This window comes from Gymnoscopelus microlampas, assembly GCF_963454915.1.
Source record: "Gymnoscopelus microlampas genome assembly, chromosome: 23".
Classification (NCBI taxonomy): Eukaryota; Metazoa; Chordata; class Actinopteri; order Myctophiformes; family Myctophidae; genus Gymnoscopelus; species Gymnoscopelus microlampas.
Window position 1 is genome coordinate 6,240,833 of NC_139960.1, and position 24,220 is coordinate 6,265,052.

The 24,220-nt window shown below is 43.7% G+C and overlaps 2 protein-coding genes and 1 pseudogene across 4 annotated transcripts in view; all 3 read right to left on the bottom strand.

Annotated features, from left to right (window-relative positions):
* LOC311040084 (zinc finger RNA-binding protein-like) overlaps window positions 1-313 on the bottom strand; it is a 30,846-nt pseudogene extending 30,533 nt beyond the window's left edge. The window contains exon 1 of the transcript in view: window positions 160-313. The product of the transcript in view is annotated as a zinc finger RNA-binding protein-like (transcript). The remainder of the gene's footprint in view (window positions 1-159) is intronic.
* kiaa0930 overlaps window positions 1-24,220 on the bottom strand; it is a 504,210-nt gene that overhangs the window by 419,992 nt on the left and 59,998 nt on the right. Inside the window, exons 7-10 of one of the 2 annotated variants that reach the window (XR_014600168.1) lie at window positions 22,905-23,093; window positions 19,675-19,834; window positions 16,123-16,278; window positions 13,132-14,704 (exon numbers count right to left, since the gene is read on the bottom strand). Coding sequence is in view for 1 of the 2 variants with exons in the window: in XM_084049345.1 (XP_083905471.1) it covers window positions 14,664-14,704; window positions 16,123-16,278; window positions 19,675-19,834; window positions 22,905-23,093 (546 nt within the window). In the remaining variant the exon portion in view is untranslated. Of the gene's footprint in view, window positions 1-12,542; window positions 14,705-16,122; window positions 16,279-19,674; window positions 19,835-22,904; window positions 23,094-24,220 lie in introns of those variants that run through there. The other variant, XM_084049345.1, reaches the window with a different exon arrangement.
* LOC311039973 (acetyl-CoA carboxylase 1-like) lies at window positions 1,780-2,678 on the bottom strand. Its single transcript, XM_084050011.1, has 4 exons — window positions 2,644-2,678; window positions 2,231-2,381; window positions 1,998-2,131; window positions 1,780-1,855 (listed from the first exon to the last, which is right to left on the bottom strand). Exons 1-3 carry the CDS (start codon window positions 2,661-2,663, stop codon window positions 2,054-2,056), a joined length of 249 nt encoding a protein of 82 aa, XP_083906137.1. The 5' UTR covers window positions 2,664-2,678; the 3' UTR covers window positions 1,780-1,855; window positions 1,998-2,053.

Sequence of the window (24,220 nt, forward strand, 5' to 3'; positions counted from 1 at the left end):
CTGTTGAATTTGAATCACTCTGCTGGGACGTGCATGACAGATTTCAGTGAAGGCCTCACCCAAGTAATGCCATTTTTTTTACTTTAGTAATCCCTACCCATTTTACTTTAGTAAACCCTAACCCTGAAAAAGAGCATCTGCTAAATGCCTACATTTTACAATCTGTTTTGTCATCCAACACCTTTTTCTGGCCCTCCTCTGGTGCCACTGCCTGTTTGACATAGTCCTCATTGCGTCCTGTGGCAAACTTCACCTTCTCGAGTATAATGGGCAGTAGAGCTTCTGCCTCGAAAAAGCGCACTGTAACAACCATTAAGGTTTGAAGCCTTTCATTGACCACTTCAGAGACTTGAACAGTCCTGTAAAAACATACAAAAGACAAGGTAAGACATAAGATGAAGTCTACACAGCTGATGGAGCATGCATGCATTGCGCGCGTGTGTGTGTGTGTGTGTGTGTGTGTGTGTGTGTGTGTGTGTGTGTGTGTGTGTGTGTGTGTGTGTGTGTGTGTGTGTGTGTGTGTGTGTGTGTGTGTGTGTGGGGGGGGGGGGGGGGGGTATTGAGCTCATACCATACCTATGACATGGACTGTCAGGTGCTGTCGCTCCACCCTGAGTTTGAAGTGCTGTCCGTCAAGTGTAGGCCACCAGGTTGTGCCTGAGCTCATAGGAGGGCAGGTGGGAGGCTATCAGCACCTGGGGGAGTGTAAAATAATTTGGGCATCAATTATTTTCAGTTGGTCATGAATTAATATAGCTGCTGCAGGATGCATTAAACCTTAATGCATCCTGCTAAGTCACCCCTTAATGATTAAGTGGTGACTTAGCGGTTTCACATGGGGCATCTTTGTATGTGTGCTGTAGCCACACAGCTGGTCCTAGACACGCAAGAGGACAACGTACACAGTCAAATCCCCAGTGTTCATTCAATTTGTACACTAACTAGTGACCAGGAGATTATTTTTGGGAACTAGGGCGTGGGAGAATATGTAGTTGAGCACGTTGGCCATGTCAGCTTTTTTTTCTCCACGTAGTGCAAATACACACTTGAACAACACTCAACAGGTCTTCAAATTGCCCCTTGGTTAGTCGCCTAAGTAGCCTAAGCTTCAAAATGATGATAGGCCTATGTGAGGGGTGGAGGATGACGGGCAGAAAGAGCGCTAGTATATCCTAGGATATACTCACTTCTGAACTGCACAATGCTCTGAGTGTTCATGAAGAAGACCTCTCTCTCTCTGACTTCCTGTTCAGAGTAGCAGCATGGCTGTCGAGGATGTTGGCGATCTGGAAATGAGGGATAACATTCCATGTTCATAATTAAACCATTTGTCTTGATTTGAAGTAAGAAAGAACCTGTCTGAATCATGTGAATAAATATATAGTCTCATTTAGAAACGAGCGCTCGTGCATTACCTGCTGGGTGCTGGCTTGGGAACTGGCACAGCACTGAGGTTATGTTGCTGACATACTGTGTCATGTCTTTCTTGACAGCATTCTCAACAGCAGGGAGAATGCGACCAGACACACTGGTCATGATGTCCTGCAGCTCCAACACTGGCAAGGAGGGATCTCGCATGGTCTTCATCAGCCTCTCCACCAGCTCCCTAAGCTGGGGAGATAGAAAGAACAGCATGTTTATCAACCACTGTACTGTGTTGCTATTAGCTAGGTAGGTGTTTGTTTCTTGTGCACGCGTGAACTCGGACCGTGATGCAGAAGAACGGTTCGGGCAGGCAGTAGCCATTCATGATGTGGATCAGGTGTTCCAGTGTACTGTGGAACACTCTGTGTAGCTTCCCCCCTCTCAATGCTACAGCCTGGATAGTGGGCAGGGCCCCTGTGTGCAGCTCCGCCTTAGGGACAAAAACACATAGTTAGAGGAGCATATGAACCCTAGCGTCCCTATTCTGGGGATGCCGAAGTAGGTGAACATACAAGCTCACAGGCTTGTAGATCGGCAATGACACAAGAACAGGCGTAGTCCACATAATATACCTGCTGCTCTCTGCTGGGGTCGTCCAGTTGGAGCTTGGCAATGACGCAGCCAGGCTCTAGTGCAGCCCCGGCCCTCTCACATAATGAATACAACCAGACTCTGAAGCGGTCAGAGTCATCACCATCTTCATCACCTGGAAAACACACATGTTAATGCAGTTTACATCTATAAATTCATGTCCATGAAATTAGAACGAATTTGCCGTTAATGCTCTTTCATTTGGATATCACACCTCCATCTCAGTATAGCACTGGCCAGAGAACACGTGCCCACCGTCCTCTACAGTGTACTGGATGAGTTTTCCTGCCGAGGGCGAGCGCAGCAGCGACGGGTCATTCTCCTTCTCAAAAACACAAGTCGTGTTCCCGATAGTGATGGGATACCTGCAAAATACAAAACAAACAGTACTAACCAAGTTTAACCATTGAATATTGTATATACAAATCAGAATGGCAGGGAGGATTGTGCACAAAATGCCCCAAAAATAGGCATTGGTCACCCCCCAAAAATAGGCAATCTGCAAGCTCCCAACGCGCCGGGGTGCGAGTCGACGTGTTGTGAGCTTGCAGATCGGCTATTTTCAGCATGCCACAGCGTCATACGATGAAGGTTAATTGAGGTTCTAAACATTAAACAGCAATGTACCTGTCCACCTCCTCTTTCATGTACAGTAGGTGGTACAGCTGCTGCTGTACCACCTACTGAAGGCCTCAGTCCCCAGCTCAGTCCCCAGCAGAAGGCCTCAGTCACTGAGGCGATGGACATACACCTCGGCAGATGCATGGTTCATGATGAGCACGTAGGAGTTGGGAGACTGTCATGTCACACCATGGTCAGCACATACTTGGTGCCTTCATAGATCAGCTCCACATCCACCGTGTTGAGGAGCGTGTGTGCAGGTAACACCTGACCTCTGGCAAAGACAGTGGGAGATGTGTGGTTGTGTTAGTGGGTGCGGTTATTTATATTCCCCCTTTTCCCAATTTCGTCATTATGCCGATTCAACGTTTTTCCCCTCTTGTGTAGTCCCTGTCACTGCCAACCCCTACATTTGGTCATGTGGGAGGCTGCAGACAACCATGTGCCTAATTCAATACACATGGAGTCGCCAGCCATTTATTTTCACCCGACAGTGAGGAGTTTCACCAGGGGGGTGTACGTAACGCATGTGGTGGAACATGCCATTCCTCTCGGTTTCACATCCGGCTGAACAGGCTCCGGCCAACCTGTAGGAGTCACTAGTGTAGCGATAGAAATTGTGTTTGCTGGAGAGCCTGGCCAAGCCGGATGCACCGTGGAGGATTCAAACCCCTAGTCTCTGCCGTGGTGGGCAGGAACTTCACCGCTGTGCCACCCTGATGCTCAGTGGATGTGTTTTCTATCCTTTTTTCTTTTTTTAATCCCACAATTTTGTAACCCATTTTTTCTACCAGTGCCAATTGCCTATGTAATCCTGGCCGCTACTCTCCCAGCCTAGGGAGAGCCCAGAACTGAGCACAATGCCTTCTTCAATGCATGAGGAGCTAGCAAGCCGCTTCTTATCACCTGACAGGGGGGAAATTCCACGGTTGGACGTAGTGCGTGGAAGGAACACGTTATTCCAACCAGTTCCTTTCCCCTCCATCACCAGGGGGAGGCAGTATAGACCAGGATTACTGCATGTTTTTTGTGAGGGTACCTACCTACCCTAAGGGACACAGGGAGAACATGCAAACTCCACACAGAAAGGCCCTTTCAACAACCCCACCTAGGGTATGGGCACTGATGCCCACAGCGTCCCCGGCGGGAATCGAACCGAGGACCTTCTAGCTGTGAGGCTTGTGTGTTTTCTATCCTGACATCAGCAGATCTGGGGGCAGGTTCATATTCTAGTGGACAGACACCCATTTAGACCTGAGACCCATTCTAAAAACGCCTTCTAAATCCAGACCTAAGTTTCTGAAAAACATATTTCTTCAATAATTACAAAAAATGTATGTTGCTATGTACTGTACATAGCAACAACAACCCCAAAAGGGGTCCCCGTCCTGAAAGGTCTAGTTACAAAAAGGGCTTCCCGCCCAAAATGGGTTAAGACAGTACTTTGTTTATTCTTTTTGTTTGTTGTTTGTTGGACACACTGTTCCTCAGGTTGACATCGGCTACGTGGAGAGTGTCATATTTGCTCTCACTCTGAATAAGAGCATCTGCTAAATGCCTACATTGTAAGATCTGTTTTGTCATCCAATACCTTATTCTTCCCCTCCTCTGGTGCAAAGGCTAAAATGTAACTTAGATGCATGTTATATAGACATATGGCAGGTCATTGTTGACCTGGCATCCTATAGTGTGTATAGTTTCAATGCACGCTGCTGAGTTCTTGGTTTACGCATGTATTAGTTATTCAATTATTTGTTTACTTATGCATTACTTTATTATTAGATTACTATTTCTATGCATTTGATGTATTATTGAGCGTCTGCTAAATGCCTAAACTGTATACATAGATTTTATTTTTTGTAATCGAAATTGTAATTTAAAAAGACTTTTACCTTCACAATCGATAATTTCATTGCCCTGTGAGGACGTAGTCATCCACATTTCCACGAGCAATCTTCACCTTCTGGGTGATTATTGGGACAACTGCCTCTTCTTCTGTCAGCCTTAAAACGACGACGCTGTTGGCTTTCACCTTTCCATAGCGGAATTCAGAGATAAGGATTGATCTGTTAAACAAACAGAACGGGACCTAAAGCAACCTGAATGCACGTCTGATTTCTCCCATACAACACTTTCCTGTACGGTCCTTCCTAAAACACCAACATATTCCACCACATGTAGAGTACCTGGAGTTTTTCCGGTGATGTCCACCACTTTGACGTTAGCGCTCATCTGCAGCAGCGTCTCCAGCAGCTGGTCAGACCACCTCCGGTCGGGCAGAGAGGCCATTTGATTTGGGCACGCATCTTCTTAGCCTTCAGGGAAGAGAATAGAACAGAACAAAACAAATCATGTTATTGTTACATGAATATGCATCTGCATTACAACACTTACAATTAAATCTGTGTCATATTAAGTTTCCACAGCCATTTGTAATTGGGAAACATGTCCAGGCCCTAATGCGTAAACAAATGAAATTGGAATGGCTATTTAGCAATATTCATGTTATATATAGTGCAGGAACCAAAAACCCAAAAGTTGACTATACCCCTCCCCGGGGTAGAACAAAGCGGGACATCGTTTTTTCATATCTTTAGGATGTCCCCTTCGTGAAATGGATTGTCCCAAGTTTTACTTTTACTGCAAAAGTCATGAAATTGATCCATGAAGCTCTGTCATTTTCTACCTGCTTGTTCTTTTTAGATCATGCTTGCACAGATGGTCTACAGGTAGTGTCCCTACATCCCAAAACAATCAGAATGCCAATTTGTGGTTGTATTGTGAATCAGCAGCCTTTTATATATTTATATATGTGTGTTTATTTTTATTATTATTGTTTATTTATTATTATTTATTTGTATTTTTAAGTCTGTCACTACCGAAACGAAAGTTAAATCCGAAAAAATCACTAAGATGTGGAGGCCAAAATCGTTCCCCCAAAAACTTGTTAGGAGTACGTTTCAGGCAATTTAGAGTTGATTGGTAGCTAGTACTTTGTAGTGACTTTTTTTTTTGGTCCCTAACATTCATCGAGCTCTGGACTTAGTAAATCTTTTTCTTTTCACCATTGTGTCACTACCGAAACGAAAGTTTGTCAGTACCGAAACGAAAGTCAAATCCGAAAAAATCATTAAGTGTGGAGGCCAAAATCGTCCCCCCAAAAACCTGTTAGGAGTACGTTTCAGGCAATTTAGAGTTGATTGGTAGTACTTTGTAGTGACTTTTTTTTTTGTCCCTAAAATTCATCGAGCTCTGGACTTAGTAATTTTTTTTTCACCATTGTGTCACTACCGAAACAAAAGTTTGTCACTACCGAAACAAAAGTTTGTCACTACCGAAACAAAAGTTTGTCACTACCGAAACAAAAGTTTGTCACTACCGAAACAAAAGTTTGTCACTACCGAAACAAAAGTTTGTCACTACCGAAACGAAAGTTAAATCCAAAAAAATCACTAAGGGTGGAGGCCAAAATCCTCCCCCCAAAAACCTGTTAGGAGTACGTTTCAGGCAATTTAGAGTTGATTGGTAGTACTTTGTAGTGACTGTTTTGGTCACTACAAAGTGTAAGACCCATCTTTAATAATAACCATTCATTACTTAAAGTTAATATCTCTGTATGATGGCATGCACTGACAACAACCCCAAACCGGGGGGTCTGGGGGTCCTCCCCCAGGTGTATTTTGGGAGTTTGTCAGTTTGATACCAAATCCAGTAGAAAACCAGAAGAAATGACGATCCAGAAGAGTGTCAGGAGACATGGTCAAAAAACAGAAGACTCATGCTGTGGACATGCATGCTTGAGATGTTTTCTTTGAAATCATTTGTAGTTTTGGAGATATTTAACATGCATTGTGAATGCGGCAATGGACATTTAAAGGCAGGCTTACAACTACATACTTACGCCTAGTAACCTCATTCATACTTTAAAATGTTCATCTTACTGTGGACATGTTTGCCTGAAAAGGAATCTTTGAAATGTTGCATCGTTTTAGAATTGTACTCCTTTAAAAGTTCAGAGATTTATAATGGAGGCGGATGGAAGGTTAGGGGGACCTCAAAAAAACACTTTCACCTAGAAACTCCATTCACAATTCAAAAATGCCACCTTACTGTGGACATGCATGCTTGAGATTTTTTCTTTGAAATCATTTGTGGTTTGGGAGATATTTAACTTTAAGCGCCCAATACATTGTCAATGCGGCAATGGACATTTAAACCCAAAAGAGTCTTGAGTCGAACCAATTACTCCCGCGGAGACATCAAATTTCTCTTTTGGGCCTTGAGTGGGACTCAAGGCCCAAAAGAGAAATTGGATGTCTCCGTGGGAGTAATTGGTTCGACGCAAGACTCTTTTGGGTCTTGAGTCTTGGGACTCGAGACTCAAATCCTGGAAATCAAATCCTGGAAATGGCAAACCAGCATGTGTCTGTCTCCCTGGGGTCTAGTGTTGTAATAGGGATAGACTCCTGTGTTCTTGGCTGTTGCTGACAATAAGCCCACTTGTAAAGTGCATGAGCCAAATGCCTTTAATTAATTTGGTGGAATGACCCATCACGTTCATGTAATGCCACTGTACAAAGGTCAGTGTGCTTGGTTAGCTCTGTTGGAAGAGCTCTTGACTTCAGACCACAAGGTCATGGGTTCGAATCCCAGTACAGAATCCTTGACATCTGAGCAATCTGGCTCCTACGGGGCTACTGTCTTTTTTCGCCTTTATCATAAAGGTTGCTGGACAATATATAGAGGAAGAAATGCATAATGTATTAAATAATATAAAGGTAATATCAAATACATTGTAGAAAATGAGAGATAGCGCCGCCCATGGCTGCTGTGGTGTTGGGGAGTGTTGTTTCTGTCTGTTGTAAACTGTGCTCCGCTGTACCAAGTCTAATTCCTAACATGTTCACATGTCATGGCAATAAAGTCTTCTGATTCTGATTCTGATGACACTTTATTAGCAAGACAGTCTTTTATTATATTATTCCTCATTTTGCTGGTTTCCCCTGAAACTCCTTTACTGTCACAGAGTGCAACTGCCTTAGAATCTCTGCTGATGATGTGGCCATAGCTGAATGGCTAGAGAGCCTGCCTGGCAAGCCAATAAATCCCAGGTTCGATCCCAAGCCTCACTCAAAGTGTCCCTGAACAAGACACTTAAAAGAATAGTTCATCCAAAAAAATACTTATTTTCTAGCAATTACACACTCCATGAAGCCTTGAATTCATGGAGATTTTTTAGTTTTTGACACATTCCTGAGCACAGACTCAGACATGTTGGTTGGATCGGCGGTGCCATGTAGGTGTGAGGGTAGCGTAGCGATCAGAACCAGAAGTCTAGTAGAACATAATCTCGATTCAAAGAACCACTATTTAGCACCATTTTTTTCCTCAGTCTGACTGAGACGCATCTTTAGAAATCAGATTTGAATTTGTCTATCCGCAGTGGTGGAAAAAGTACTCAAATTCTTTACTTAAGTAAAAGTACCAATACTGCGATATAAAAAATACTCTGTTACAAGTAAAAGTCCAGAATAAAAAAATTACTTGAGTAAAAGTACAAAAGTATTGGCATCAAAATGTACTTAAAGTACCAAAAGTAAAAGTACTAAATATTTGAAAATAGCCGATCTACAAGCTCACAACGCGTCGCGATGCGACGCGTTGTGAGCTTGTAGATCTGCTATTTTCAAATAGCCTATGTATAAAATAGGGCTAAAGTGGTTGATGTATGTTTCATTATATCATAGTTTATATCTGAAAAGTAACTAGTAACTAAAGTTTTCAAATAATTGTAGAGGAGTAAAAGTATAATATTTACCTCTGAGATGTAGTGGAGTAGAAGTAAAAGTATTGGAAATTGGAAATACTCAAGTAAAGTACAAATACCTCAAAAGTGTACTTAAGTACAGTACTTAAGTAAATGTACTTAGTTACTTTCCACCACTGTGACTATCCGTCCGTCCATGTGTCTGTGAGAAGCTAATCTCTGGCACCGCTGGCTGGACCAAACTGCGTGAAACTTTGCACGCATACTCCCAGGACGTCAAGATCCTCTGCACCAAATTCTTCACATTGGCTTGTTATAGTGCCACCAGGAGGCTGAATTTAGGAAAAAATACATATTTTTTTAAATATTACTCATACAGACAGATGGTTTCCCCCACACCAGGGGCCACATGTGGCCCCCTGATGGCAGACTCCTGAACAGTGTTGGTACTGGAATGGAGCAACTGTGCGCCTCAAAAGTCCAGATGTTATGTTTGTGACGTCCACCACCCTCTAGTCTAGGCAATTTTAATATAGGATTAGAAATAGTGCTTAAGTGGCTAATTCATAATGTACTTTTTCCCTTCCTAGAAATGTAGTGTAGTCAAAAGTACAATATTTGTCTTTGAAATGTAGTGTAGTGAAAGTCTTAAAAATGTAAAAATACAAATACTTAACTAATGTACTTGATTTACATACACATTTTTAACGTGAAGCACTTTGGGCACCTTCACATTTTATGTATGAAAGGTGCTATACAAATACATGTATTATTATTATTATTGTTGTTTGAGCAAAGGAAATATATTTGTATTGTATTTGCTAGTACTTGATTTAAATTGTTTTAGCATTTCAACACCTTTATTGACTGCATTATTTATGTATGTCTCAATTTTATGTGAAGGGACCACAATGGAAATAAGTCCTTGATTGTCTTTTAACCCTCAATATGTGATGGTTGCTAGCAATCAAATCAAATCAAACACAGATGTACTCAAATCACATCATTAAAATATCATTAATCAAGGGAACTGAAAGTCTTTTTTTTCTTTTTTGGCAATGTGTATTTCAATAAATACATACAGGAAAAAATGTACAGAACATCTGGAAATGAAACAACAAAAGTATATGGACTGAACATGCACATTACTCATTTGTGTTTGTCTACAAAAAAGCGCTGACTAAAGCAGTGGAAATCAGTATGGTAAGAACAGGTAAAAAATAAAAAGGGCCCATCAAAGTCCTAAAAGTTAAAAAGAAGAGGGGGAAGGAAAAAAAAAAGGTTTCAAAAGATTTCTAAAAGCATTTCTTTTTACAGTGCAAAACTGTCATTTTGATCATATCAAAACAGGTGTTAGAGCAGTCTTTGCTATTCAACAAAAGTGAATACATTCAGCCTTAATTCTATACCGCATTGATACAAAGCCTGATTTATGCTTGTTTGCACGTCGTGCCTCGTGGCCGGAAATCCCGCCGATCGGCTATTTCCGATGCGAGACACTGCCCCTCAACTAAGTTATAACACAGGCATAACACTTAAAAGACGAGTGGCTTCCTATGTCCTTTACACTGAAAAGCCAGGCAATGAAGGCCTGTGTGTGAGGACGGCACAACTGTATGCACGCACGCACACGCACACACACACACACACACACACACACACATGCGCGCGCGCACACACACACACACACACACACACACACACACACACACATAACACTGAGTGACTTTGATCAGGAATGGCTTGACCAACGGAGTCCTAATAGTCCAAACATGTCGATGATAACACTCGTTTGACAAGTTTATGGTTTAGAGACGTTCTTTTGAACGTTCGGTTTGACCTGCCTCCTGGGACTGAAGACACCGTTCAGCCAACCACTTGCAGTTGTTGTGCACGACAGTACTACAGAGTTAAAAGTGTTTTCTTTGGAAGCCATGATGGCCGACTGGGCCGACCATGTTCACCTTTAGTTCTGTTGCAGAGACAGTCATGGCTGGCAGAGAGATGTGACAGCCCAGTGTTTTTTAGGAAGAGAGAGAAAGAAGGAAAAAAAGGAACAAGCGTTTACAATTACAGGGAGAATAAAAGGCGAGAAACCAAATGCGCCTAGTACACATAAAGTTACACACAGAGTCAGAGCTTAAGGCGTTAGGGACCACACAGAGGGAAATAAAACACCTCGTTGTCCCTCCCTGCACAAACTATTCTATGGCTATAGCTGCAAAGACATGGAAATCTACAGGCTACGGGTTTGGGGGCAGATCCGATTCAAACAGTATAATTGTTATGGTTGTTTTCAGTTTTCTCAATGAGTCGGCTGAAAAGCGGGAGAAGCAATATGATACATGAACAACTTCAATAATGCAGTGTTTCATATACTGGTTCTTGCCTTCAGGGTCAACATCAAACATTACATCTGAGTGTTTGGCCCTCAAACAATGTGTTTGTCTTTGGGAGAGCGCATCATTTCAAACCCCATAGAACAATCTGCCAGTCCAGGAAGGACTGGCAAGTTGTCATACAAAGGAATTTTCAGTCATACAAAGGAATTTGTATGACTAAAAATAGACTAGAATCGCAGCTGTGACGCATTCTGAGCTTGTACATCTGCCATTTCCGGCGCGGGCAACATCGTCGTACGACAAAGTATAAACCAGACTTACAGTAATCCATGACTGCTGCTTGGTAGGTATATATTGGCCTACCTTGTAGGGCATGACCTACATGTACGATCTTCACAGAATTGTGAGGTTGCACTAGTCAATTCTGTGTATGAACTATGGATGACCCTCTGAGTAGTATATGGTACGAATAAAAAACACAGAACTTATACCGGCAACTGCAGTTATCTTCCCAAAATTGCTTGGCCATAAAATACACCTGGAAGCGAAAATCACTGTTTAAGTTGAAGCTAGTTGAAACTAGCACTGGTGGATTAATGCATACAGCATATTTACCAGTGCACCATATTATTTCTTAAACAGTCCCAGGATATTATCTGTACTATATACAGTAAATACTGTATAGCCAATGCCAGGTGAAAGTTCCATGTTCCAGGGAGTTTGATGTGAAATGCCCCATATACAGTACTGTAGATTATAGAATAGTACATTAAAGGGCTCTGACTAAGACAAAGTTTAAACTCTAAACGTAAAGCTTCATTAGTTTGTTTTGCTGTCCCTTGTTTGTCGTCGTTACTTCAACATTTCTTTTTCAAGTCAGTTCCAGTTTGAGAATAACAACACTAATAAGAAAGTAAAAGATGGTTTAGTTTGTGTTGTTTTAAAAACCACTATACCTTTTGCGATATGATGACAAGGGTTTCTGTATTTATGCATTTGTGTTGCAACTGCTTGAATGTATTCTGCCTTTCATGATGGGGTCAAATCCAGTAGTTCTCCATTAACTCTGGAGATTGCAATTGCAATCTTGAGAATGCAATTCTCAAGATGAAAAGGAAGATTTCTTCGCAACATTTTTGACAGGTTACATAATACTATGATACTTCCCTGTTAATTATTTGATAAAAATACAAAGTTCACAAGTTTAAATGTGCTTAGTGAATGCAACGAACAAAAGTAGACGGTGAGGGATTTGACCCAACCTTGTAGTTAGTGTGATTCTTCTGCTTGTGTTTGGAATCTGTTGGTTATAGGCTCAAGAATGCATTGGAGGCCGATCACACTGGACACCATTTTAACCTCTCTGTGTGCGTCTTTTTGTAATCGTTATCAATGTGATGAAGCGTTATGTTGGCTGCTTTTGCGTTGCAGGTCACCTTCCGTTTATGCACTCTATATGTGCCTCGTGATTTTCAGGGCGCCTCCAAGTTGAAAAACAAAAATACAAAACTCAACTCAAAAGCAGTGAAGCGCTTCAGATCATTGCTGCTTTTTCCCCACTGTCCAATCGGATGAGTTGAGAGGCGGTGAACACTGAACAGATGTACTGTATAAACAGAAGATACCTAATTGTTCTTTGGAGCGATACATCATCGCTGCCACCGTATTCTGTGGGCGGGGAGAGCCGTGCCTCCTACCGCATGTATGCCCAATGTATGTTTATTGTCTACTGAAGCAGGAGGTCTCGCCACAATTACAATAACCACAACTCGCTGACTTCTCAACCGCGGTGTTCACGTGGTTTGGTTTGTTATAAATGTCATGTATTTATGATAATAGGATACTTTGTTAACTAAAAAATGTGGGTTTTCATATGAAAACAACATACCTTACATAGAAAGTAACAGTAATGGTAACAGAAAAACATTTTAGTCTCAGGTACTTCTATACAACTCAGGCATATTTCTTGCAGTGGCGTTATGACAAGCTTCCCCATGTAAATAATATGGGGGCGGTGTTGATGTGCGGCCTAGTGGCCAATGAGGCACACGAATAAGTAGTTATTCATGTCTTTGGCTCTAGAGACAACTCCTGTGTGTTCCGGGCAGGACCTGAAAGTGAGTGACAGGCAACATCCAGACAGAAAGGTGCTGCGAGGTGCTCTACTTTGTAGACTGACACAGAAAAGGCAGTGCGCACGCCCTGCATTTTCATACTGCACAGAAAAGGCAGTGCGCACGCCCTGTGTTTTTATACTGCACAGAAAAGGCAATGCGCCCGCCCTGCATTTTTCAGCCTGCAAACAAGTGTCCAGTGTGATCGACCCCTTTGTCTAGTAGAGTGGTTCCTAACCTGTTTCCCTGGAGCCCCCCCCCATCCAATCACCTGCCAAGTAGCTTGAAAAAAGGGACCGCCCTCTTCAGCGGTTGGGCTACCGAGATACTAGATGGAAGTAGGTTGTGAAACAAGTGTGAAGCAATAAGCTTCTTCCATCTGGCGGAGTCAGGTTAAATATCACCCATTTCCAACATTAAACTATGTCATGTATATACCTTCGGCTTCAGGCTGATTAAGAGATAAGACAAGGTTCCCCACTTTATAGGCAGCCTAGAACCGGAGAATCATTGCGGGGGGGGGGGGTCATATGATCATTGATCAGTGACGTAGGGCTGCTCTAGTCACCCAAACCCAGGTTGGGAACCACTTGTCTAAGTAGATATCTCCTGTGTTTCACAGGAATACTTCTCAATCCCTTTTAGCTCACGTCATAACAAACTAAACACACACGGTACATAAATATAAAAACTAGAAAGTGAAAATGGGGGGGGGGCTTCACATAGCATGGAAAGCGTCGCCTTTAAGTCAAGGCTTTACCAGAGAGACGTTAAGCAGCAAGATATTTACAGGAAAAACACATTCTTTATCCTTTTCTTTTCCGGGTCAGAGCTCATCCAATGACGTTTCCACTCGGAGGTCAGGTGATCCTGACACATGGTTCACATGGTTCTTTTTTTTTTACCTGCTAATCCTTTATCACAGTGGTTCTCAACGTGGGGTCCGGGGTTCCTCCAGGGGGTCCTTGAGGGCGTTCCAGGGGGTCCCCAGCTTAACTGTTGATAGTTAGGATACCAAATGGACCTTTAAAGATCTGTAACTCTTGAGTGTGTACAAATGGAACCAAGGTTCCATTTGTACACGCTCCGTTTGGAACCTCACTCTCCGCTTTTAGCTCCGAGATGAGGTTCCTCTGCGTTGGGTTCCGGCAGAGTAGGAGACCGGTGAAAGGTACAGATTATTACCTTATTACGCACATCGTATCCAAAAAGTAAAGGTAGTCGACGTCCACGTGGATTTATTTTGAACAGGCTGACTAAATATGCGGTTTTAAACGTTTGTTTCAAGCCGTCACTTACATTTTATGTTCCCGCGAAAATTGCAAACATCTGATAGTGTGGACGACTACCTTTACGCTTTGGATACGATGTGCGGGAAAAAGTAATAATCTGTACCTTTCACCGGTCTCGAACTCTGCCGGAACCCAACGCGGCAGAACCCCATCTCAGAGCTAATAGCGGGGGAGTGAGGTTCCAATCAGAGCTATGGGGGTCCATTCATGTGCACCAAACTGAAACCTTGAAATTAAAAACGTTTGAGAACCACCGATTTATCACTCAAGAACTGGATAGAAGGAAGAGGCACTTCTTGAATCGCTGGTTTCTTTTTTTTTCCGGTTTGTCCCCCAAAAAGTTGTACTTTTCTTTTTCTTTTCTTTTTTTGTCCTCTCTTCTTGTCAGGTAAAAAGTGTTGAACGTTTGATGTTATTCTCTGTGTGGACACTAGGTGGTGGTGTCCTCTCGGGGGCCTGATGCTGGTAGGCACTTGGTAGCGGCTCTGTGTGAGGGCCAGTCAGGACCCCGCTATGTCATCAGGATGGGCTTCTGCCTTACCTCCAGGATATCTGCACAAACACACAGCACATTAGGGCTGAACCAATCGCTTTGATCAATTAAACAAAATAATCAATTTTTAATCAAAAATGATCCTACAGTATAACATAAGGCCTATGTTCTATATATCTCTGCTATATATATATATATCTGCTCATTTCCTGAACATTTTTCAGGAAATGACAAAAGCAAAACAAAAAGTGGAGTTAGGAGGCTAAATTTAAATCATTTTGGGGGTCCTTGACATGAAAAGGTTGGAGCACCACCGATAACGCAGCAGATAATATCAGCCTCAGGTCTTAGGGCACGGTCACACCACACTTTTATTTTACCTCTGGGGCGGAATCTGCCAATGCTTTGTCAATACAAATGCTTGGATTCATGGTCTTGCAATGTTTTGACCATGAATCCACGCATTTGCATTGACAAAGCATTGGCAGATTCCGCCCCAGAGGTAAAATAAAAGTGCGATGTGACCGTGCCCTTAATGGGTTAAAAAGCATGTTCTGACAGGTAAGATAGACTATGTCATGGGTCCTGTTCTATTTCTAAAATCCTATTTGGCTTCTAAACCACTGCTTCGCAAGTTGGCTGGTGAATTTAGTCATCAATCAGCCACTGTGATGGACAGAAAAGTGTTTTTTTCGGCCCCGTTTGAGGCCTGACCTGCAGTGAGGCGATGAAGGGGCAGGGTGACATAGGTCACTGGTTCTCAAAGTGGGGTCCGGGGAACCCCCCAGGGGTCCTTGAGAGGTTCCAGGGGGTCCCCAGCTAAATTAGTTATTACAGCATCAAAATCAGTTTAACCACTTAAGCCCTATATACACTACATCGGATATTTGAAAAAGAAAAAAAAAAGTGTATTTAAAAAAAGTAATTTTGAAACATTTTAATAACATGAACCTTCTGTTGGGGTCCCCGTCACAACATATGTTCAGATGGGCGTCCGTGGGCAAACACATATGAATTTAGGGTCCTTGACATGAAAAAGTTTGAGAACCACTGACGTAGGGATGAGATCAGTGGTGGAAAAAGTAAAAGTCTGGAATTCAAAATGTACTTTTAGTAAAAGTACAAAAGTATTGGTATCAAAACGTACTTAAAGTACCAAAAGTAAAATTAATCATTGTGCAGAATGTCTGCTATGAAAATAGCAGATCTACAGCTTGTAGATCTGCTATTTTCTTAGCATCTGGCCGAAATGTATATAGGGCTGAAGTGGTTAATGTATGTTTTGTAATAATAAGTTACTAATAACTAAAGTTTTCAAATAATTGTAGTAGAGTACAATATTTGCCTCTGAGATGTAGTGGAGTAGAAGTAGAAGTACTGAAAATTGGAAATACTCCAGGAAAGTAAAAGTACCTCAAAATTGTACTTAAGTAAATGTACTTAGTTACTTTACACCACTGGCTGAGATGGGACTGACCTGTAGTGATGCGGTGAAGGGGCAGGGTGACGTAGGTGAGGTGGGAGTAGAGCAGGAAGTAGTCGTCTGTCCGGTTGAGTTTCAGCCAGGAGCCCACCAGAGAGCGGCCCGTCCCCGACAGCGAGCGAGAGCGGAGGTTGGTGGTGTTGTGTAGATCTGTGGAAGACAATTCACATTTTACAATTTAGGCATTCAGCAGACGCTCATATCCAGAGCGACTCGCATTAAGCGAGGTAATCACCAGTGGTGGAAAAAGTACTCAAATATTTTACTTAAGTAAAAGTATCAATACTGCAATGTAGCTAAAACGTTTGGGAACCACTGCACTATATAGTGTATATAGAGCAGTGGTTCTCAAACTTTTTCATGTCAAGGACCCCCAAATTGACACTTATTAGCCCGCGGACCCCCATTTGAAAAGATATGCCACGGACCCCCCATAAGAGATGATTTTTACAGTTCTAGCAGTCAATTCTCAGCCATTTTAATTGAAGGACCCCCAGTTTGACATGCATTAGGCTACGGACTCCCATTTAATGGCATTTATACCCCAATTCACATTGTAAAACCAATGTTAATTTAACTCTGAGAGTGTAAAAATGGAACCAAATGGACCCGTTAGGGTCCATTTGGTTCCATTTGTACACTCTCAGAGTTACAGACCCATAAGGGTCCATTTGGTTCCTGTCCATCATTTAGCTGGGGACCCCCTGGAACCCCCTCAAGTACCCCTGGGGGTTCCCGGACCCCACTTTGAGAACCAATGATATAGAGCACACATTCAGACAGGATCGACAGAGAATTGGATTTACTTGGTTGTGACACAGATGTAAGATAACTGACCACATTATACTTCATTCTGAAAATAGCCGATCTCACAACGTGCTTCTTCTTCTTTCGTGTGTCATCATCAGATGTCCAGTTCAGTAGTGTACAGCCACGCCCTCGTCTCGGGTCCCACATCGAAGAGGCCGGCCTCCGAGGGTGGTTTATACAGGGGACAGACTGTGATTATGTGCTCAGCGGTCTGCTCCGGCTCCCCACACTCGCATGCTGCTCCGTCCGCCAGGCCCCACTTCCTCATGGATGTTTTGAAGCGTCCGACCCCGGTTCGCAGGCGGTTCAGCAGGGTCCATTGCCGGCGTGGCAGTTCCTCTCCTTTAATGCCGCCTCCCGGGTCCTGGATGTAGCGGTGGATGCGTGTAGGCCCGGCCAACTCCCACTCCTGCTTCCAGGCTGCCGCCAGCCATGCCTCTGTAGACAGGTCCTCAGGGATGGACCTGAGCAGCTCTTGTACCGCCTTGTTGTACGGGTGGCGGGACTTGAGCCTATCTAGAGGCAACACTGTTGTGGTGGTGTTGTGCAGGATATGCCAGTCATGTCTACAGGCTTTCCTTGCAAGGGCGAGGGTAGCAGCCTCTCGTCGGAGGCCAGCCGGGGCAATTCCCGCTAGCACTGGCAGGTGGAATACAGGGGTGGGCTTCAGGCAGCCAGTTATGGTCCGAAGAGCGTTGTTTATGGCAACGTCGACCTTCCTGGCATGTGGGCTTCTGCACCAGGCTGGGGCACAGTACTCAGCTGCAGAGAAGACCAGGGCTTGCGTGGAGATTCGGAGCACCTTGGCAGATGCACCCCAGCTGGTACCGGCGAGACGTCGGATTAGTGAGACCCTTGATGACACTTTAGCTGTCACTTCTTCCAGGTGTTGTTTGAAGGAAAGTGTCCTGTCCAGACGTACACCAAGGTACCGCGGGGCTTGCTGGAACTCCAGGCGCTTGTTGTTGACGAATACTTCCAGTTCCCTTCCTGCTTCGCGGTTGTTGAGGTGGTAAGCAGCTGACACTGTCTTGCCAATGCTGAGCTGTAGGCGCCACTTGCGCAGATAGGCTTCAAGGATACCCATATCCTGGTTCAGGCCGACTTCCATCGCCTCCCATGTTGGTCGTCGCATCATGATGGCCAGGTCGTCAGCGTAGCCATATTTCCGGGATGTTGTCTCCGGTGGATCGTGGATGTATATGTTGAACAACATCGGTGCGAGGACAGACCCCTGCGGAACGCCATTCCTCAGCCTCCTGAGCCTACTGCATTGTCCATCACTGGTCTTTAAGGTGAAGCTGCGGTTCGTCAGCATCTCCATGATGAACTTGACCATGTGCCGGTCGGGGATGGTCTTCAGTAGCTTCAGGTGGAGTCCACGGTGCCAGACGGTGTCATAGGCAGCTGTAAGATCCAGCAACACTACTCCAGCCTTCTGTTTTAGCTGAAAGCTGTCCTCAATATCTTGAGTGAGCAGTGTCACCTGGTCGACCGTTGACCGTCCGCGACGGAAACCGGCCTGTTCCCGTGGGAGTTGTGGGTCCACTACTGGCTCGATGCGGCTGTGAATCATCCTCTCACAACGTGCTGTGAGCGTGTAGATCGGCCATTTTTTAAATTTCTATTATTAGTTATAGTCGATTAAACTGATCAGTTTGATCAACTGTCGCACCCCTACTCTGGTATGTTAGGTGCAGGCTCTCTCGGCTCTGAAAAGCTCCAAAGGGAATAAATAGTCCAGTTTCCACTAGTGGGTCAAACTCAGCTAAACAGGGCTGACTCAGTGTTTGGGTGAGCGAGTTCGTTCCAGTTTCTACTACTATTCTTACACCCGGCAAGCCTGCAGAGATGATACAGTAATAGTATGTCTTCTGTTTTCACACACACACCGGGGACCCCCAGGGGTCCTTGAGGGAGTTCCAGGGGGTCCCCAGCTAAATGATAGATTAGGCACCAAATGGACCCTTATGGGTCTGTAACTCTGAGAGTGTACAAATGGAACCAAATGGACCCTCATGGGTCCATTTGGTTCCATTTGTACACTCTCAGAGTTAAATTGACATAGATTTTACAATATAAATTGCTGTCCAAGTGATAGAAATGTCATTAAATGGGGGTCTGTAGCCCTAATGCATGTCAAACTGGGGGTCCTTGAAATTAAAATGGTTGAGAATCACTGCTAGAGACGTAAAAATCTTCTCTTAAGGTCCTTACATACCGGCGAATATAGCGAATATACGCAAAATTCGGACTCGTTCCGAATAATTCAAAGACAATTTTTCGCTTCGCTTTTTCGCTTTTTCGCTCCATGTACGGAGCCATTGACTTTATAAGGTTTTAAAAAAACGCATTATTCGCACGAAAAAATCGCCCCGGTGTGTAAGGACCTTTATGGGGGTCCCTGAGGCATATCTTTTCAAATGGGGGTCTGCAGGCTAATAAGTGTCAATTTGGGGGTCCTTGACATGAAAAAGTTTGAGAACCACTGCCCTAAACTGTGTAATAAACTCCCCCTTGCGGTGAGAACGCCTGACCCAATTTCCCACCGCAGTCTGAAAACCCAGCTCTTCAGAATTCTATTTTAGAATTTGAATCCTGAAAAGTTACAGTTTTGAACATAATGAGGTTTCCACCCGACAGAGACGATGTCAAACTGGAGGGTTCTTTCAAATAAAAAAACAAAAAGGCAGAGAATGACTGCACACACAGCGTGTTTGTTGAGGAAGACCCTACCGTCATCGTCCTCCTCCCGGAAGAACTCCTCGCTGTCATTGGCCGAGTGGGACTTCTTCATCTCGGCGATGCGGTTGCGGGGAACCTTGCGACGCAGCGACGGAGAGAAGAACGAGGGACGGTTCCTCTCTGGAGTCGGAGGGGTGCTGAACGAGGTCACCTGACAGGAAAAAACAAATACGGACATCCGTTCATCTCAAACGGCAGGAAGAATGATCTGCCACTGCCGTTGGTCCCATCCCCGCATTCACTTTTCGTAAATATATGACATTTTATGGGTGTCAAAATAATCTCCTGATTGAGTTTTTTTAAAATAGACCACCGAAGTCTGACGAAATCCTTTGTTTGTCTACCTGGTTCGCAGTTTTCCACCCCGATTCTGAATCCCATAGACGTATTTAATATCGCGTCAAATAAGAACTGTGTTCCAAAAATAAACAAATGATCCCGGTGGTTTGACTCTTATGGATATGAAGCATCAACTGACGGTGAGAAAACGCTAATGTTACTTCCGCCGAATTAGTTACATTTTCGCCAGAAACAGACTGTATCAAATATAAGTGACTGACTATCATAAACTATACAGAGCCTCCTCCCTGACAATATCGCCGAGACAGTTTGTTTATTTTTGGACCACAATTCTTATATGAGACGATTCTATGATGACCCAATGTTATTCTCCATAGAGAAATGACTTTACGAACCAGGGGATGAACGAGTGACGTCAGGACTTCGGTGGTCTATAACAAATGGATAAGGGAGATAGTGCATGTACATCCACTTCCAGTAAGTGTCCAAGTGCAAGATCAACATAAAATAATAATGTATTGAATAGGGCAATAAAACAAGTGGCGCACATGTACGATTATTGTTTTATTTTTCCTTAATAATGTCTTGGATTTCATGATTTGTCAGTATTGTTGCATACATTGGATGAGGAATATAATTTAACCTGCTAACTTGCATGTTTTGGATACTTGCAGCATTTTAGTTTGTTTGCTGAAGTATTCCATTTTCCAACTGTTCCCAGCCATCATTATATTTTAATATCTAGACACATGAAAGAGGCATTTCAACCTAGACAGGAAGTCTATTGTAGACAATATTTCAATAGCCGAAAGAAGGCTAGTGTACGCATGTACGCAGCAGACGCACATCTGGATCACGGGTGTACTAAATGATGGATATTTCAGTGCAGTGAGACATGAATGATTGATGATGACCTGATTTCTGCCATGCACAACACACACACACACACACACACACACACACACACACACACACACACACACACACACACACACACACACACACACACACACACACACACACACACACACACACACACACACACACACACACACACACACACACACACACGACAGCCATGTTATGAATGCCATTTAAAACAAAAATATTGCCATTTTTAACCGTAAGCCTAAAGCCGAAAAACAGCAGATCTACAAGGCCACAACGCGTCGCAGTGAGCTTATAGATCGGCTGTTTTTCGGTGCATGACACTGGCACACAACTAAGTATAAATCATGTTTAACTCTAATTCCAATCCCTAAACCTAACCTCTAAGACACCTAAATGTCTAATCCTGACCTCAATGTTTTTCTAGTTGTAAACGTATCTCTAAAAAAATATATATTTTTAACTATAAAATAACCATTTGTGTTGTGAGGACCAGGAAAACGGTCCTCACAATGTCTATTCCTTCAAATTCTACTATACTTGGTCCTCGCAAGTATAGTAATACAAACACACACACACACACACACACACACACACACACACACACACACACACACACACACACACACACACACACACACACACACACACACACACACACACACACACACACACACACACACACACACACACACACACACACACACACACACAGTAACGGGGGTCAACAGCAACAACTCATAGGGAGGTCACGACAGCCAAGGAGTGTGCATATGAAAGGAGCAGAAAGGCTCCTGCATCCGCCACCACGGAATGCAGACAGAGCTTTGACAGAGGCCTGACGAAAACAATTACACATCGCCAGGTGCCAAGCGCGGTTATGTCACGGCGAGAAGAGGCCCGACAGCCTGTCCTCCCACCCGGTACTACGAAAACGATGTCAGCGAAACAGACCGTGAGAGAGGACTGTACCTATGACGATGAATAAGAGGCTTCGTCACTATAGCGTGGCCGTAGAGCTTCAAAACATGGCCTTGAACACACACACACACGCACCTTACAGGATGCCCCGAAACATACATATATTAGTTAATACGCCCCTGTGTGCAGCTGTTTGTATTATGCCTGCCATCCCTCAGAATAGATTCAATACTATTGCAAATGTGGCTGAATGTTTGTCTGTTTGTATGTGTAAACTATGTATGTCATGCTGTCTGCACGTTTGTCCACTAGAGTGTGCTAACACTCAAACAAACTAGGGTTGTAACATGCTGCCCTGACCCCCCAAATGAAAAGCCACGGCCACACAGCTCAACTGTGCAAACCTTTAGGTTACACACACACACACACACACACACACACACACACACACACACACACACACACACACACACACACACACACACACACACACACACACACACACACACACACACACACACACACACACACACACACACACACACACACACATTAAATTTGGCTTGTGGGTTGACGATGGATTGCCATGAATGCAATGCTAATGTTCAGAATGTCCAAAAACATGACATACGTCACGTCATATGCCCGTTTTACAGTAAATGCACCGAATCTCTGCACGTACATACGTACGTTTGTAATCCACGTATCTCGAGAACTGTTCTACCGACCTACTTCAAATTCAACACGCACGTTGCAGATTGACCTGAGAGAGTGCCGTGCGAGTCCGTCGAGTCAGTCGGATAGGCGGTTGTCCATAACCGCCAGGAAAGGCTTTGTCCAGGCTCTGGCCGTGGCCCAAATGAGCCAATTTATTGCCATGGCAACCCCAGCCTAAGCGCTGGCCTGGCTGGCGGACCTCTGACGTCACGCTCATGTCACCATGATTCAGCCATAACCATATAAGGAGTTTTTTTCCAAAACCGTATATATACGGTTTTGGCACTCCATTTGGCACTCCGTGGTTGTATTCCCAATGTGTTAAAATAGATTAAAAAAAATGATCAATGAAATGGATTCGCTGGATTAAGCGCTGTGCTCCTCTCCTCACTCACTCTTTCGTGGATGGGGGAGTCGGGGTCCTCCTCCGTCCCGCAGGGGGACGTGTCCCCCGTGGGCACCCTGCTGACCGCCATCTCGGCGTGGCCCTTCCCCTGGGGTCCCTTCATCCTCACGAACTCCATGTTGTTGTACTTGTAGAAGCCAAAGGACATCCTCTGGGCCATCTTGGCTGCCACGCTCACCTGGTGACAACACGGGACAGGACGACAATGATTTCAGAAGCACTTTTTGCTTTTGCACAGTCAAGACATAAAGACTGTTTTTATATTTCATTTTTCATATTTTTATAGGTTGAATTAATGATGAATACATTTAACCCATTGAGACCTGAAGCCGATTCTACATCGGTCTCCTAAATCTCAACAGTTTTCTGAAAAACGTATGTTTCTATATCAGTGGTGCTCAATCTTTTTCATGTCAAGGACCCCCAAAATGATATGTATTTGGCCGCGGACCCCCATCAAAATATTTTGTTCCAGGGACCCCCCAGAAGCAAAAAGCGAAAAATATATATTCAAAGATTTGCACACATTTTCAAGTTTTTTCAAAAATAGCAGCTCTACAAGCTCGTAGCGCGGCACTCGGTGCCGCGCTACGAGCTTTAGCGGAGCAGCTAAGTGCTACGATCTTTCAATTTATGATAAAAGCGTGAAAATTGGCGTGAGCAGTCTCCATGGGTCACTTGACAAGAATATTGTCTGAGCCATTTGTAATTTCAAGATGGCGGCCATTTTTCAAGATGGCCGACACCTTAGTGGGCAGTTATGTGATATGATGGTTTATTTGGTGATACAAGCATGAAAATTGGTATGAGCAGTCTCTGTGGGTCACTTGACAATAGGCCACCCACAGCTATTTGAAATTTCAAGATGGCGGCCATTTTTCAAGATGGCAAACACTTTAGTGGAGCAATAAAGTTATATAATGGTTTATTTGGTGATACAAGCATGAACATTGGCATGAGCAGTCTCTCTGGGTCACTTGACAATAGGCCACCCACAGCTACTTCAAATTTCAAGATGGCGGCCATTTTTCAAGATGGCCAACACTTTAGGGGAGCAATTAAGTTATATAATGGTTTATTTGGTGATACAAGCATTACATTTGGCATGAGCAGTCTCTAAGGGTTGCTTGACAAGAAAACACTCCCAGCCACTTGAAATTTCTATTTTCAAGATGGTCACCCCCTGGATCCTCAAAAGACATTTTCTCATAGAAATGTACGTTTTTTTTTTCCATTAAGGACGATTATTATTATTATTATTATGCTAAAACAGTTGTGTTGATTTGTTGATCATAGATAGATTAG